Consider the following 15,458-nt stretch of genomic DNA (forward strand, 5'->3'; position numbering starts at 1 on the left):
CCATGCTTTGAAAGCATTCTGACTAATAAACAAATTACATTTATTGTTTTTTTAAATTTTAGTTCATTGGGACTTCCATAAATCCTAATCAGAATGTCTAATCAACACGAAGCAAACCTCATTATCATGTTGAATTGGCGTAATTCTAGCCACAAACAAGGAATATTGAAGTTTTTGTTTGGTTCTGCCATGGGAATTCTTAAACTCTCATGGGCCATGGATCACACTGAGACTCCCATGAAAGTTATGACCCTTCTCCATATCCACATTTTGCATCCAGTTTTTAGAGGATTCAACAAGTCAATCATGGACTCCACAATGTTGAATTTACAGGATTCAACAAGTCAATCATGGACACTGGATTCAAAACTCCTGACACTTAGCCTTATTCTTGATTAATTTGTTAACTCTCTTTCGATTTTGAAATAATAGAAGTTCCCACAGGACCATTACCATTTGCCTTAAATATACCTAGGAAAGAATCGCTGGATTCACATAAAAAATTTTAACTTTGAGAGGTAGGATTTGAATGGAGACTCTTTCTCTTACAGATGGGGAGTCATTTGGTTGTGTTAAATCACAGGATTTTGTTGTCCCTCCAAATGAGTTATTCCTAAGCGGATTCCTAAGGATTTTGTTGTCCCTCCAAATGAGTTGACTAACTACCTCAAAGTCAAAGCAAAGGCTTGTCTATTTCCTTATTTCAGTCAAATTTTTATTGATCCAAAGGGTCTGGTTGAATGGATATGTGTTCAGATTCTCATTTTTTCTTCTTTTTTTTCTCTCTCTTTTTAATTGCTTAACCTCATTTAGGTAAAAGTCACCCAGAGCACAGAGGGCCATGATCAACCCCAACTGATAAAAACATTGCAGAAAGGAGAATACTTTGGAGAAAAAGCTCTTATCAGGTAAATCCATAAATTTCTGTACCATACTTAAATAATTCTTTGATTGCTTTCATGTGAAACTACTCGTTTAGAGATGTCAAATTGGGCTACCAAATTAATGTCAGCAAACATTCAGGAATTAAACAAAAATTTTAAGCTGAATGCTAAAAATTTCATTGTTATGCACGAAATAACTGGACTAATTTTGCACGGAAAAGAATTGGGGAAGGCTTAAGTTTGCTAGTGAAAAATAAAATTGGTGTTCTATTAGAATCTAGTTGAAAAGAGAGTCAGAGAAAGAGATTAAAGACCTGAGAATTATAATTTTCCTTTAAGAACAAGTTTTTATATTCCCAAGGTTTGAAATATTGCCGTTTTCCCCTTCTTAAAAAGTTATCAAATAATGTTGTGTGCCTTAAATCATATTACATATTTTACATATTTTATGTGCTTTAAAACCATTATGCCAAAAGCAATATTTTCTTAAGAAGTTTTATCAGTTCATTTTGCAAGTTTTAGAAACAACTCAAAATAGTGTGTATGAAACTTCTACCTGAACCTTTGGTCTTTTGAGGAATGAGTTTATCTACTCTTGATTTAACTTACAGAAGAAATATTTATAAAGATCAATCAAATGTCTCAGGAGACACTGTACTTCCTGGGACCCGGAAACAACCTCAAGTCTAAAAAACCACATTTACTTAAATATAAATAACTTTATAAAAGATCAAATTAGAGTTTTGAATCGCTTCTCGGCCTTTTGGGTACAAGCAAGTGTAGAGTTTTGAGCAATACTTTTTTTGGAGTTACATGTTTTTAAATAACTACTTGAAATGAGTTAAGACATCACTTAAATTTGATGTTATTCCTAAGCGGTTTTTATGTCAAATCTCTGCTTATAGAAACGAGTGTTATTTATGTTCGTTTTCTTCCTTTTACATTTTTGTCATGAAGCCTGGTTCTGCTGATTTGTATGTGATGATAATATTAAGTATTGAGCAAAGAAAAAGTGTTCATAAATTACTGGAAGACAAATTTGATTATTTAAAAATTATAAAGCTCTTATTTTTAAAGGAAAAACTATTTAAACTTAAAAAGTTAGATCATTGTTATTTTGTAAACAATTTAAAAATGGAATTTAAAGACAAGCTAAAATGTTCTTTCTCATTTTCTAGCTTGTAATTAACTTGTTTCAGTAACAGGGAAATTTTCCTTTTTAATTTTTTTGGTGCGACAATATGAATAGATTCATGTAATATAATTATGTAATATTATTATTCAAAACTTCAATGTATTTGTTCTTAACATTGCTAGATTATTTTTCTCATACCCCCAAACAAAAAAACTAAGTTTGAAAGTGCAGGGAACTTTGCAAATGCACCATAGGGTCAAAATAGCTCTTGAAAGGAAATACGCTGTCTGATTTTGCTGGATCTGAAATAATTTATGCTTTATGTCACAGCTAGCCAATTACAGTGTTTTCCCATGAGAAACATGGGAATTTATATTTAATATACAAACCCAACTCCCCAGGCATTTGGAAGCATAAAGCTAAAATCAAGGAAAAGGAGCATTGGATACAAATACTTCTACATTTTTGTGCATTTCTTTGCTATCAGTTTTTAGGGCCACTGGTGGTGACTCAATATTCCTTATAGTCTGTGTATTCCCGGGACTTGACATTAATTAGTCCCAGGAGTTCTTGGAACATTTTATGTGCAAAAATAGATCGATGGCACTTACACAGTTATTATGAAAGAAACATGTGTATTTATAAACCCTAATATTTATAAAGTGTTTGCAGAGAACATTCCTAGTCAGTCTTGTCACTGACAAGTGAAACAGATGTCATACCTTTGTTTTTGTGAACTCACAAATCAGATTGGCTCATATCGAAGATCATATGTCTATGCATATATATGTGTATACGTGTATCTATCTCTACATATAGATACAGATGTCTACACACATACAAGTTGAGTACAGACTACCCAGCTCCCGGCTCAAAAGCTCATCAAGCTGGAATGTTTTCACTAATGTCTTCTAGCAAGGACCCTGTAAATTTGGGAGGATCTATGGGTTATATCAGAAGGACTCTTGATGTCAGCTATATGGATAAGGGACTTCTTTGGAATGAGAAATGGGTCTCCCAGTTTTTTCCTATCCCATCACTAAGGGAAGAAGAAGGAACTATATATACTTTGTGTGATGGCATTTTGGATGAAGTTGCTTAGAGCGGTCTCAATATGCTTGTTCTTCCCAGTTACCTTAAATGAATCTCACAACACTGGGTACCATATGGGTGTACCACTTTCCAGAGTCTTTAGTTTGTAATTAATGAGGGAGGAAACTAATATAAATAAGGGTCTCTAAAGAAATACTTTAACCAATGCTTGGCCTATTGGTATTCCTTAGGTCATTAAATTCACCATCATTAGATCATATGCCATAAATCATTGTATCTAGGATATCAGATGTAAGATGCACCAATTATATTATGTACCCTTGAGCAAGAAAGACAATGCTATTAATTACACTATATTCATCATCAATTGTAGGACATGCTCTGATTTCAGAGATTTTAGTGGAAAATGTACATCTTAGACTTTATGAACTTAAAGTATTTTAGTGTTTATTTAAATCATTGGCTGATATGGTACTCGAAACACTTTCTTTGGGCTTTATTCTTGATTGGTTTTTTATTATATGTTAATTACTTGAATGTTTTCCCAGTAAATTTTTTTGATCCGTTAATTTCTGTTTTGGCTGCTTATTAATTAGCAATTCCCACTTGATCACAGGTGAGGTATTTTATTTTGGCTGACACAAAGCCCCGAAGGAGACTCCATAGACAGTCACAGTCACTGATTCCTCTCTGTTCCCAGTGCAATTATCTTCTTGTCTGAATTCCTTGCCTACGTAACCTTTATTGGGACGCATTTCAAATCCTTTTTGGAAAGGGGTGGAGTTTAAGTTATGATGTTAAAAAAAATGCAGTCTTTGGAAGGTTTTAGTGATGGTGTTTCATAAACAAGTAGATTCTCTAATGAAAATGGATGTTTAATTTCTAACAGTGGAAAACTGACTTGCCTGTTTTTGTCTGCAGTGAGGATGTCAGATCAGCTAACATTATTGCTGAAGAAAATGATGTGGCATGCCTAGTTATAGACCGAGAGTGAGTATGCTGATGTTGTCGGAGAAGGCAGGCTGTGGCCACCTTTGAAGACTTGGCCTTCTGTTACTCCAAGGGCCCATCTGTCTTCTCATTCATCACCACTTAGAAATTCTGGCCAATCCTCGGCTGCGAGGACATTCTATTAAAATTCATGGGGAGGAACTGGGCCTTCTGATCTGAGTCTGTCTGTGGCAGTGGCAGATGCTGGCAGGCTAAATATTTTGTGTGCAAAGTTTGTACATAAATATCAGCAATAGGCTGATTTTAATTCTTCATCTTCCAGAGAAATAAGCTTATTAGTACTCTTTTGGATTTTTCCCCCACACAATATAGTGAAAAATCCCATATTATTTCTAAAAGGCTCTAAGCAGTCAAAAAAAAAAATTGAATAAAACCTCTCTCTCCTGGACATAATGTAAAATACCCATTTGCTATATGTATTTGCAGAGAAGGTTTAATTTCACATTTGTAGTAATTTGCAAGGGATGTGTGTTAATGTTAATCTCTAAATGTCTCAGGTTGTTTTTCAGAAAAAGTCTTACTTTGTGTCCTTAGCTCATTTCAAATCATATTTAAATCTGGCCCCTTGGGTCTCTCATTAATCAGTTGTATGTTTATCAATTTTCTAGATATAATAAAAGAAATTCAAATATACCAAAATTAGGCCGTTGTCTAAGAAATGTTTTAGTGTAGTCAAAGAAATAGGGCATGCTCGTATGAAATATTAGGAAAAAATAGTAAAATGACAAGAAGTATCACAAGGGAGTATGCAGCTGATTGCTAATTGAATGTTAACATTCATTGAACATAGAATTATGGAGATTTAGAACTAGAAAGAACTTCCGAATATTTAAAAAATCTTTTTATTATGGAAAATTTCACACATATTAAAAAGCAGACAGGATGGTATTATGAACCCCATAATGCAAGTTCAAAAATTATCAATTAATGCTTTATCTATATCACTTTGCCACTCCCTTCCTGCCTTCTCCATACTATTTTCAAGCAAATTTCAAACCTAAAATTATTTCATCTATAAATTTTAGTAGCATCTCTGAAAGATAAATGTTACTTAAAATACATGACCACAGTAACATTAACATACCCAAAAAGTTAGCAATAATTCTTTTGTATTTATTATTTGTAATCAAGATATAATTGACACATAACTTTAAATTATTTTCAGGTGTGCGACATAAGGATTTGAAAGATGTATGTATTGTGAAATGACCATCGCAATCAGTCTAGTTAGCACCCATTACCACACATAGAACAATGATTTTTAATATCACTTCAAAGTATTTTAATCTCTCTCTTGTGGATGAGAAAAGGAAGTCCTGGATCGGTAAAGACTTGCCCCAGCAACGCCGTGTGCCGATGGAGCACAGATTTCTTCCAGAGTTCTTTCCCCTGTGCCATTTGGCTCCCATAGCATGTGTTCAGAAAGAGGAGCGATTCCAATGCGGTAAAGTGGGCAAGGTTTTATTTTTTTTAGGTGTGGAAATGGGGTTTAAAAATTAACGGGAATTTTTCAGGCAAATAGGAAATGTAGAAGTCACTCCAGGTGAAGTCAAACTTAAAAACAAAGACATAGGGGCTAGAAAGTGCAAAATGTGTTCAGATAAAGGTAATCTTTGGATGCCAGCTCACAAATGGAAAATATATTGGTACAGTTTTGTCCCGATAGTGCATTGTTTTGTGTATGAGTTCATTAAAAATCTATGCATGCGCTGAATAGCATTAACGGTGTGGTAGAATCTTATAAATTGCTCTGAAATGCTGGGACTAAAACTAGGACAAAAAGGAAGACCTCCTTTCCTTTTTTTCATTGTAATCACACAAGCAAGTATTTATACAATAGCTCCTGTATTCATAATCCCTGAAAAGGATGCAAGGATTTTGTAGAGTTTATATATTATTTGGAAGTTTATAATTTTAAAATGTTCCATTTACATGGGTACAGCTGAGATTCTGCAGCGTACAGAGTATTGTGTTAGGCTTAATGAGACTTAGAAAGTTACATGAATTTATTGTATGGGTGAGAGAAGCTGACTATCCGGTATGACCAGGTTGACCCACATCCCGGATTTCCTGGATAGTTCTGGTTGTCCCAGCATATTTGTTCTTGGCACCATCTTTCACTCTGAAAAGTATTCAGCTTGAATGGTAAATTATATCATCATTGTAGTTACGACTAATAGACTAGGTTAAGATGCATGATAATTCTCCCACAGTGCCCTATATACCCTTATATCATCATTCACATTTTACTTAATTGCTTTATTTAACATCTGTCTTCCCACTCTTCTGTAAGCTTCATGAGAACAGAAACATGTACTGGTTCACTGCTGTAGCAGGGCCAGCAAATGACATAGTCCTTGGCAGACGGGAAGGGCTCCACATGTTGGCTGAATAAAGGTGCCATCCTTGCAATGAAATGTAGTGACTGAAAGCCTTTGGCTCTTTATTTCTTCTTTCCTAACGCGTTGTTTTCAAAATGCAGAGAATGAATACGTTGCAAGGAGGAGAGTTCAAGTTTTCCTATTTTTAGAATGTAATAAAATATGCAAGATGGCAATAGCTCTAAATACGTGGCAAGCGTAATTTGTGACATCTCCATCATTGGTCGTTGGGACAGACCTCAAAGGAACTGATTACACCTCATGCTATACCATCAGAGTGATTACAGGCTGTTATAGCTAGAATGTTGTAGCTGTTTACATTTGTTTTAACTTGAGTTTGCGAAGAATTTCTAGGAACCTGTCACACCCGCGTGAGCCTACACTGTAAAAATGAGATTTGTTTACAATACCTTAATTCGTTTAACAGCAGGCCGATAATGGTGACATATAGAATAAATAAAAGTAAAATAAAGTACATGAAGTATTTCCTTTTTACTTGAAAATTTCAACCATTGGGAATTTGAAATTTCAAGGCAATACTCTATGTCTCACTCTTCTACAGTTAATGAAGGACAGTCCACAGAGGAGGGTAGAAAAGGGGGGAAAGGGGAGAATAGATCTGAAGGGGAAAATGGAAAATACCCAGCACAGTATGTAAGATCTGCTTACTAATGGAAATGCAGAGTGGTGGTCAATTCAATGTGGGTAGAGGTCTTCGAGGCTAGGCAGGCAGCAGATGGCCACAGTAGAGTAATGAGACGGCTTTGGTTTATTAGCTTTACGTGTTTTGAGGTAAATTTTCATTCCTTTCATTTTGCTATGCTCAGGTGCTAAAGATTCAGCAAGAAGATTAAAGTATCGTTTCTAGAAGGATACTATTTTCCAGTAGGGAAGAGAACTACTCTAAAAATCACAAACCAGGGTAGATTTTCGAGTGTAAGGGGTGGGGGAGCATTGAAAAGATAATCAAGAAAATATGTTTCACTTGGTGAAGAAGGGGATTCTTTATTTCTTATGGTAAGGCTGTGTATAAGAATTCCCACAAACAATGTAGTAAAATTAGATGGGGCCACACAAGTGTGATTTGTGGAGGGCGAGAGTGGTCAAGGGAAGATGTTGGCTGAGCTTCAGAGAACCACTGAGATAAAGTAAAAAAATTGGATTTAATTATGAAGGAGTGTGAAACGAGGAGTATTACAAGGGAAAAGAAAAGATAAATTCTATCCTTGATTTTTAAAATAAATAGCTTAATATGATAAAGCAAAGTTAGGAAAATCTGCAACCCGTATAACCTGTTGATTCAGTAAACATTACATAGACTATTTCCTTTCCACTGTCTTCTTGAAAAAAATTGCTGGTAAACTTGAATCACAAGACAGAAAACTACAGAAAACTATAGTTTTCCCTTCTTTGTTTTCTCAAACTTGAAGGATTCATTACATAACTTCTAATAGCTAGTCTACATTTTATGGCAATTTTATTGTAACCTAAATTATTGAAAAACCATTTACAGAGCCATCAATAATCATACACAAAGTCTTCTTTGAGCTTGAGGAAATGTCAAATTGCAAAGGTAACTATTTATTTTATTCACTTAGAACATTCAACCAAACAGTCGGGACTTTTGAAGAGCTCCAAAAATACCTTGAAGGGTATGTGGCAAACCTGAACCGGGATGATGAGAAAAGACATGCAAAGTAAGTGAAGCAGTGTTATCCTCAGCCACATGCGACTTCCGGAGAGTGTGTGTGACTGCCTCTGTGGTAACTTTCAGGGTGCCGCCACTAGAAAATTGGGGGCAGTTCTTTTAAATTGTTCTTCCATGAAGAGGATGCCACTTACCACTAGTATGGATGTTATTTTAGTCTGTAAGTAGTCAGCTTCTTATTTTGGGTTGGTGAGTAGTAATGTGAGGGAGACATTTCCTGAGAGGTGGCCTTGGGAAAGAAAGGGATGCTTGACATTGTGTTTCCAATGTGAAAAGGACGTTATTCAGAAATGAAGCCTGGAAATCAAACAAGCATACCAAGACACTAGAGTAACCCATTCGTTCTGATTCCAGGTAAACATCTAGGGGGAGAGGCAGAACTATTTCAGAATATAAGGGAGTTATTGCTGAGGGCCGTGTGTGTGTGTGTGTGTGTGTGTGTGTGTGTGTGTGTAGGAAGGAGTTGGTTGGGCTAAATGTGGTAATATTGATGAAAAATTTTGTGCTTAATAGAAAAACTACTTTGTAAAATTAAAATTATTTGAAAATCCTTTACAGTTTGTAGAGTAAATACTTAACCACATGTTCTTCAGGTAGTACTAATGAAACTGGAGTCGAAAATTCTAGAAAACTGACATTAGAGTTAAATTAGAACATTCAGTCAGGACCTCATAGGTTTTTTGCTTTTATCTTTTTATGCAAGGAATACATTTGCGTTTTTATGTCCTTAAAGGCCTTTTGTAGTAAGAACAATTTATATATATATAAAATATGTCAGAGCAGTATACCTTAATTAAAAGAGAAAAATGAATATTTCCAAACAATGATACTTAGACATAAAGTAAGAAATGTATCTTTCATGTTTCACTAGGCAGTCATTCAGGTTCAGCCATGGAAAGCTTCAAAATCTAACAAAAATAGCAAAACACAGCAAAGATTCTCAGTGTGGCATTCTCCTGTGTGCATAGCCAAGGGACTGACTAACTGGTGCTACTTCCTCTCATTGACTCTTTAAAAGAAAACAAAACAGAATGTAGATATTGAGATATACTTTCAATACTATGCAATTCAGCTCTTTTTACCTCTCAATGATTCAGTTTGACCTTTGTCTATTATTGTGTGTGTGTGTGTCAGTATTTTTGTTTGTATATTCCATTGTTTTTCTCCCCAGGCGTAACTAAATCTGATCCTATAAAAGTTGAGATAGCCTTTGTAGCAACTATGGGCAGTAGTCACTGGCAGAGATAAGACTATTGCACGAGTGGAATGTATATGTGGCATGACCCTTGGCTTGACTAAGAGGCTATATGCGAAGTTTCACTTTTCTTATACAGGAGATCCATGTCTAATTGGAAGCTGTCCAAAGCACTCTCTCTGGAGATGATTCAGCTGAAGGAGAAGGTGGCCAGATTTTCCTCATCATCCCCATTCCAGAACCTTGAGATTATCGCAACACTGGGCGTTGGTGGGTTCGGAAGAGTTGAGCTTGTAAGGGGTTTACGTTTCAAGCATCTGAGAGAAGCCTTTTGACTTTTTTTTGTTTTATATTCCAGTGTCTCTTGGAGGAACGTATGAATTGTTGTTGCTATCTTAAATGTTGCTTTGAACTGAAATTAAGAAAGTACATTTTTCACTGTGTGTGTTTATAGTTATAGCTCTGCGCTAATAAGTCACTTGTAATAATATAGCTCCTCTTTCAGGCTTCTCGTGTCACATCCTTTTATGAATTCCTTTCTTGATTATAATTATTGGAGGATGTACCAAGTAAGCATTCCCAGAGGCTCTAAAACATTAAAGATGTATTTCCTAACATGAAAATGTGTATACACATACACTCATGACACATTAACTATATACTAAAGAAAAGAAGAATGTGTCCAGTGGAGGTGCCATAGAAATAAAATCTTTAATATCATAGTTGACAAAACTCCACTGCTGTGTCTGTATTTGGCTGTCATTATCCTATCTTGGGTTGCTCAAGATTTTCTATCAGGAAAAAAAGAAAAGAAGATAACCGTAAGGGAATATTTGAAGAGCAGCCTTCTGTAGTGTTGATCGGGACAGCTGGGAACTTATGGCCTGATTTTGGCTGTATTTTCCACATCACCACCTCTCTGAGCTTTATAACTAGCTTCAAGGGCTCCAGGGAAACCGTAGAATGGAGATCTGTGACCTTACTGGGTACAGATGGCTCTGAACCCTGGGCTATTACCAAGCCCTTCTTCGCCCAGCAGATTTTTAACGATTCACTGTACATTAAGCTCCGGGATGTATGCTGAGACCTTCATCTCCTGGATGGCCCTGGACAGGAGCAGATCGGAGGTGCTTCCAGGAGACTCTGGATAATACACTTCACACCCAGTCAATACTTTCTCTCTGATGGGTGAGGGGGAAAGAAACAATTTCTTCATAAGCCAAAGAGTGTTTGTCACGTTTTCTACGCCATATGGAGAGATGAGGGCACTATCCATCTGCAGTGGTATTTTTCACCAAACATCCTGGCAAAAGGATTGAATTAGCAATGCTGAGATCTGTGGGTTTTTTTTTTAATATAGTTAGATAATAATAATCAAAACAATAATTGCACCATTGATTTAAAAACTTGTAGGCAGGGCTAATGGCAAACGTGAGCAAAATGAGGGCTGCAGCCAAATCCTCAGTGTCCTTACGTATCAGATAGAGTCTGCTGATGGAGTTGTAAGCCCATCCAAATACACAGCTATTAAAGTTTTTTATTTCCTTTCAAGGGAACATTTGGTCTGTCCATCTAAAGCAACAGGCCGCAAAAGCACTTCCTGCACCTCGGGGAATGTTCTGTCCGTCTGCTATCCGAGAGGGTAGCTACCAGCTCGATGTGGCTGGCGAGCTTTTGAAATGTGGCTGGTGCAGCTGAGGAACTGAATTTCTTATTTTAATTAACTTAAAATTAAATAACCTCATGCGACTAGTTGCTGTCATATTGGCTCGTGCTGCTATGGATTTTGATTTAATATGTTTTGTTTTGAAAATCAAAGAAGTGCGTAAGAACAATTTTTGTCAATTCTGGTCAAAGTAGTTCATATCACACACTCAAAAGTGAATAGATTTCTAAACATTAAATCTAACTAGAGTTTGTTTTTCGTGTTCTAATGCGAACGTTTTAAGACCATGTTCCAGATATGTGAACTCTTGTAGAAATTACAATGAAAGGGAAGCGTGTACACGTGAATAAAACTTACTTTCCCAGAGCGATACGTGGTTAAAATGTTACAGGCTGTTTACATGTGAAAGAAAGAAGTTTAACTCTCATTGGTTAACATGTTGTATATAGATATTGTAAATCTTTCCTAGTAAGCTAATTTTGAGGGATCTTTCTCTTCTTACATAGGTTAAAGTGAAAAATGAGAATGTTGCTTTTGCTATGAAGTGTATAAGGAAGAAGCACATAGTTGACACAAAACAACAGGAGCATGTCTACTCAGAAAAGAGGATTCTAGAAGAGTTGTGTTCTCCCTTCATTGTGAAGTAAGTGAGCTTTTGGCTCCCAGAATTTAGGATTGTAGACCCTTTTGAATGTTTCCATGCAAGAGAACAGAAGAGGAAAAAGAGGCCCCACTCTGAACTCTCCATCCCTGTCGTGGCAACAATACATAAAATGGTAGAAGTTTGAGGTCTGGAGCCAGGAGTTCAGATTTTTTATTCTTGAGTAAATCTCAGGAAAGTGTGTGTGTGTGTGTGTGTGTGTGTGTGTGTAGGTGTGTGTGAGTGAGAATATAAAATTATTGTGGAATAACTTGAACTGATTATTGAATCCATACCTACTGCAGAATTTGGGAAGCAAAGAATTCATGTGAAACCTTCAGGGGACACGCTGCTGTTGAATTTCTGAAAGAAGTGGCATTTGGGCTCCTGTAGGCTGCCCAGGAGCCACAGAGTGTGGTCCTAGCAGTGCGTGGATGCCAAAAGGTCCACCTCTTGATAGTCACCATTCCTTCTTTCCCAGAGTTTGGAAGAGAATTCTGTTATTCTAGGCCACGGCTCTCTTTCCCTGTCGATTCATGAGTTAGTGGAGTAGGCCAAGTCGAGATACATATTTTCATACAGGTCTTGGCCCTAGAATGTGGCTTCAGTGATTTCTAGGCCACGTAAAGTGCCCTTATAGTGGATAGAATTTATGTTTTTGGATCAGATGCCTTGAGAAAATCTTCCTGCCTGCCCATATTCCCACACCTGTTTTTTTTCAGCATTAAAAAAGTTTGAACCCAGGCAATGCTGGCAATAGAGTCATCCAATTATTTTTATATTAACTGTGTTCCCAGAATCCCCCCCTTTCATCAATAATTCCTTAACAAACGATCATGAGCAGCTTCAGGGCATGGATTAGGTTTTATTCCTATTCTCATTTCCAGCTCTCTGCAAAGTGCCTGGCATATAAGGAAATGATAATATAATAATAAATATTAATGACAACATTTATTGAGAAATTAACGTGTTCCAGAAACTCTTCTAAGCAAAATATATATGTGATATATATCATATATGTTTAATATACATTTAAAATACATTATATTTATATTTATTTTATATATTTTATATGCAGATATATAACATATTAAATTACTATATAATTAATATAAAATCAAACGAATGCATATATCCATCTGATCTTTATGAGATAACAGTGAGGTAAATGTTATGATTGTCCTCAAGAGCAATAAGGAAACTAGGCTGCATAGCTCATAAATGGCTGATCAGGGATTCAAGCCTAAGCAGCTTGGATTCAGAGCCCACACTGAGCTGCTTGGAACCAGAGCCCATTCTGAGAGACTTTGCTAGATTGCTTCTGCTGTCTGCACACGATCTGAGTGCTCTGCTGTCACCCAGTGTTAAAATATGGTACCCTGCCCAGGTCCCACGTCAAGATTGGGGCTGTCATTCCTACAGCTTCTGGGAGTGTTGCCAAGTAAGGACTCCGACTCAGTCCTTTCCTGGTCATTGCTCTCAGGCGAAGAGAGCCACCTTGCCCAAGATCATACTCTGTTTCCAGGTACAGCCTACATCCAGGGATGGCAGAGCTCCTTGAGGCTGAGGCTTTCATTGAAACTAGAAACTAGATCATAGCCCAACTCTCCTGATGCCCAAGTGTGTCTTATTCCTCCCCTGGGGGATTGTTTCCAAGTACACTCCCCACTAAACATAATGCTTATAGGTCTCTGTCTCACAGTCAAGTTTTTGAGACCAACCAGAGGATGTAAGACATGGGTGTGATGGGAGCTCATAAAGGAGGCGTATGTGAGGTCTCTGGGTTTTTGGAGGCAAGAGAGGCCATATTTGGTAGGTGGGAAGATGAGCTGCTGTATCGGGCCCCTGAGCTTGGTCTTGAGGAATGGATAACACTGTTACAGTGAAGCAGCGATGAAGAAGGTCAGTCTGTGTGTAGAGGGAGGGCAGTCTAAGGAAGGGGGTTAACATGTACAAAAGCAAGGCAAGAAGAAAGATCAGCGAGCGTTCGGGGAGAGGTCTCACGTAGCTGGAGGGTGTTTGGAACGAAGGAGCACCAGTGTTCCAAATGATACTGATGATGTTCTTAAGCAACTTTAAAAAGGTTTTAAAGCTGGATTCGTAATAATAACCATGTTTTTACGTGTCTTCACAGATTATATCGTACTTTCAAGGACAATAAGTACGTATACATGCTTCTGGAGGCCTGCTTAGGTGGGGAGCTGTGGAGTATATTAAGGGACAGGTAATGAAAAAAGCTTATAAACAATAACCTGTGTTCTCATGTCTGGTCTAAAGGATGCTTTACTTACGATGGTTTAAAGAGACATAAAGTTATTAAGAAATGGTCCTAAGAAAATATTATCACCTGACACAATAGTAATGGTGGTATTTTCTTAGCTAATATTGTACTTATGTGGTAGACACCCTATGAGACAGTCTGTCATTTCCATAGTAGGGACCAAAGAATCCCAGGCCTCGAAAGAGAGGGAACGCTCCATGGTCACATGGTTAGTGCGAGGCCGAGTCACTGTAAGATACGGATGTAAGATACAACAGGAAAGTTGAGATAGGATTATATGTCTTTGGGGGTGATTCACAGCAGGATTTAAGTAGAAGACAAGGCCAGCGAAGAGGGGGTGGGAAGGTAGGTTTGCATGAAGTTATGGAGGTTAATGCCAGGCCAAACATTTGGACGGTATTACCTGGGCTGGTGGCTCTCATTACAGTCACGTGGAGAGCTTTACAAAGGAAAATGCTGGACCCTAATGCCAGAGGTTATGATTTGGTTCACCTTGGATGGGGTCTAGTAAATGACCTCTCGGGCAATTCTAATGTGCATTCATGGTGGAGAATCCCAGACCCCGGTAATGACAGACCTTTGAGTATCTGTGAAGAGATGGGTGTGCTGTGCTAGGAACATGTTGTTGGGTGGATCTGAGCGGGGAAAACTGGGCAGGGTGCGAAGACTTGCATGATACCTTCGGAAACATTTCCTTCCTCCACCTTTGCTTCGACGGGCAGATCTGTTGAGAAAGGGGGAGTTGGTACTATCTTTTAGGCACTGTGTTTGGTTCTCGAAACCACACTGTTCAGGAAGTAGTAAACCCATTTTACAGAGAGGGATCTGAGGCTCAGAACAGCCACACAGCTTGCCCAAGGGCGCGGTGATGGAAGAAGCAGGAGTCAAAGCCATACCCGTCCACGACTCCACGCCGCAAATCACCACCACGTTTTAATAACTCAGTGTGGAAACCCACATGCAGTGCTGACGCAGGGCGACTCTAATATCATCAAGGTGCACCAAACAGGAAAGAGTTATGACCCCATTTCTACACGGGTTATTGTTACGTGCTATACCGCCAGGAAATGAAAATGATCACTTGAGTCATTTTTTAGTCAAGCAATAAATTACAGAAGTCTGCTTTAAGCTCTCCCTTAACATAGTTGCATTTTCTCCAGCGTTTGCCATAAATATTTTAAAAACTCTTGTTTTCTTATGTTTCTGTTTTATGTATTCATATATGATTACCAGAAACAATGGTTGGGATGGAGACATTTTGATTTTAGTGAAATACATCTCGTTTGCCTCAAGTATCCCCCTAAATTTCTTTACCATCACCAGTCTAATTCATGGGTGGTACAAAATACTTTTTAGTGTTGACACCCTACAAAACACGTATATTGTGTAAATTTACCATCATCAGTCTAATTCATGGGCGGTACGAAATACAAAGCATGTATATTGTGCAAATTTACCAATGCAATAACTGACACCTGGAATAGACATAAATATGTGTGTCTAG

The 15,458-nt window shown here is 37.4% G+C and overlaps 1 protein-coding gene across 1 annotated transcript in view; it reads left to right on the forward strand.

Moving 5' to 3' along the window:
- Window positions 1–15,458, forward strand: part of PRKG2 (protein kinase cGMP-dependent 2) — a 99,893-nt gene that overhangs the window by 52,900 nt on the left and 31,535 nt on the right. Inside the window, exons 8-13 of the mRNA XM_045790326.2 lie at window positions 814–908; window positions 3,994–4,062; window positions 8,063–8,161; window positions 9,507–9,660; window positions 11,540–11,676; window positions 13,808–13,897. Of these exons, the coding sequence (XP_045646282.1) occupies window positions 814–908; window positions 3,994–4,062; window positions 8,063–8,161; window positions 9,507–9,660; window positions 11,540–11,676; window positions 13,808–13,897 (644 nt within the window). The remainder of the gene's footprint in view (window positions 1–813; window positions 909–3,993; window positions 4,063–8,062; window positions 8,162–9,506; window positions 9,661–11,539; window positions 11,677–13,807; window positions 13,898–15,458) is intronic.

Source organism: Ursus americanus, chromosome 8 (assembly GCF_024610735.1).
Source record: "Ursus americanus isolate L20-20 chromosome 8, mUrsAme1.1.p, whole genome shotgun sequence".
Classification (NCBI taxonomy): Eukaryota; Metazoa; Chordata; class Mammalia; order Carnivora; family Ursidae; genus Ursus; species Ursus americanus.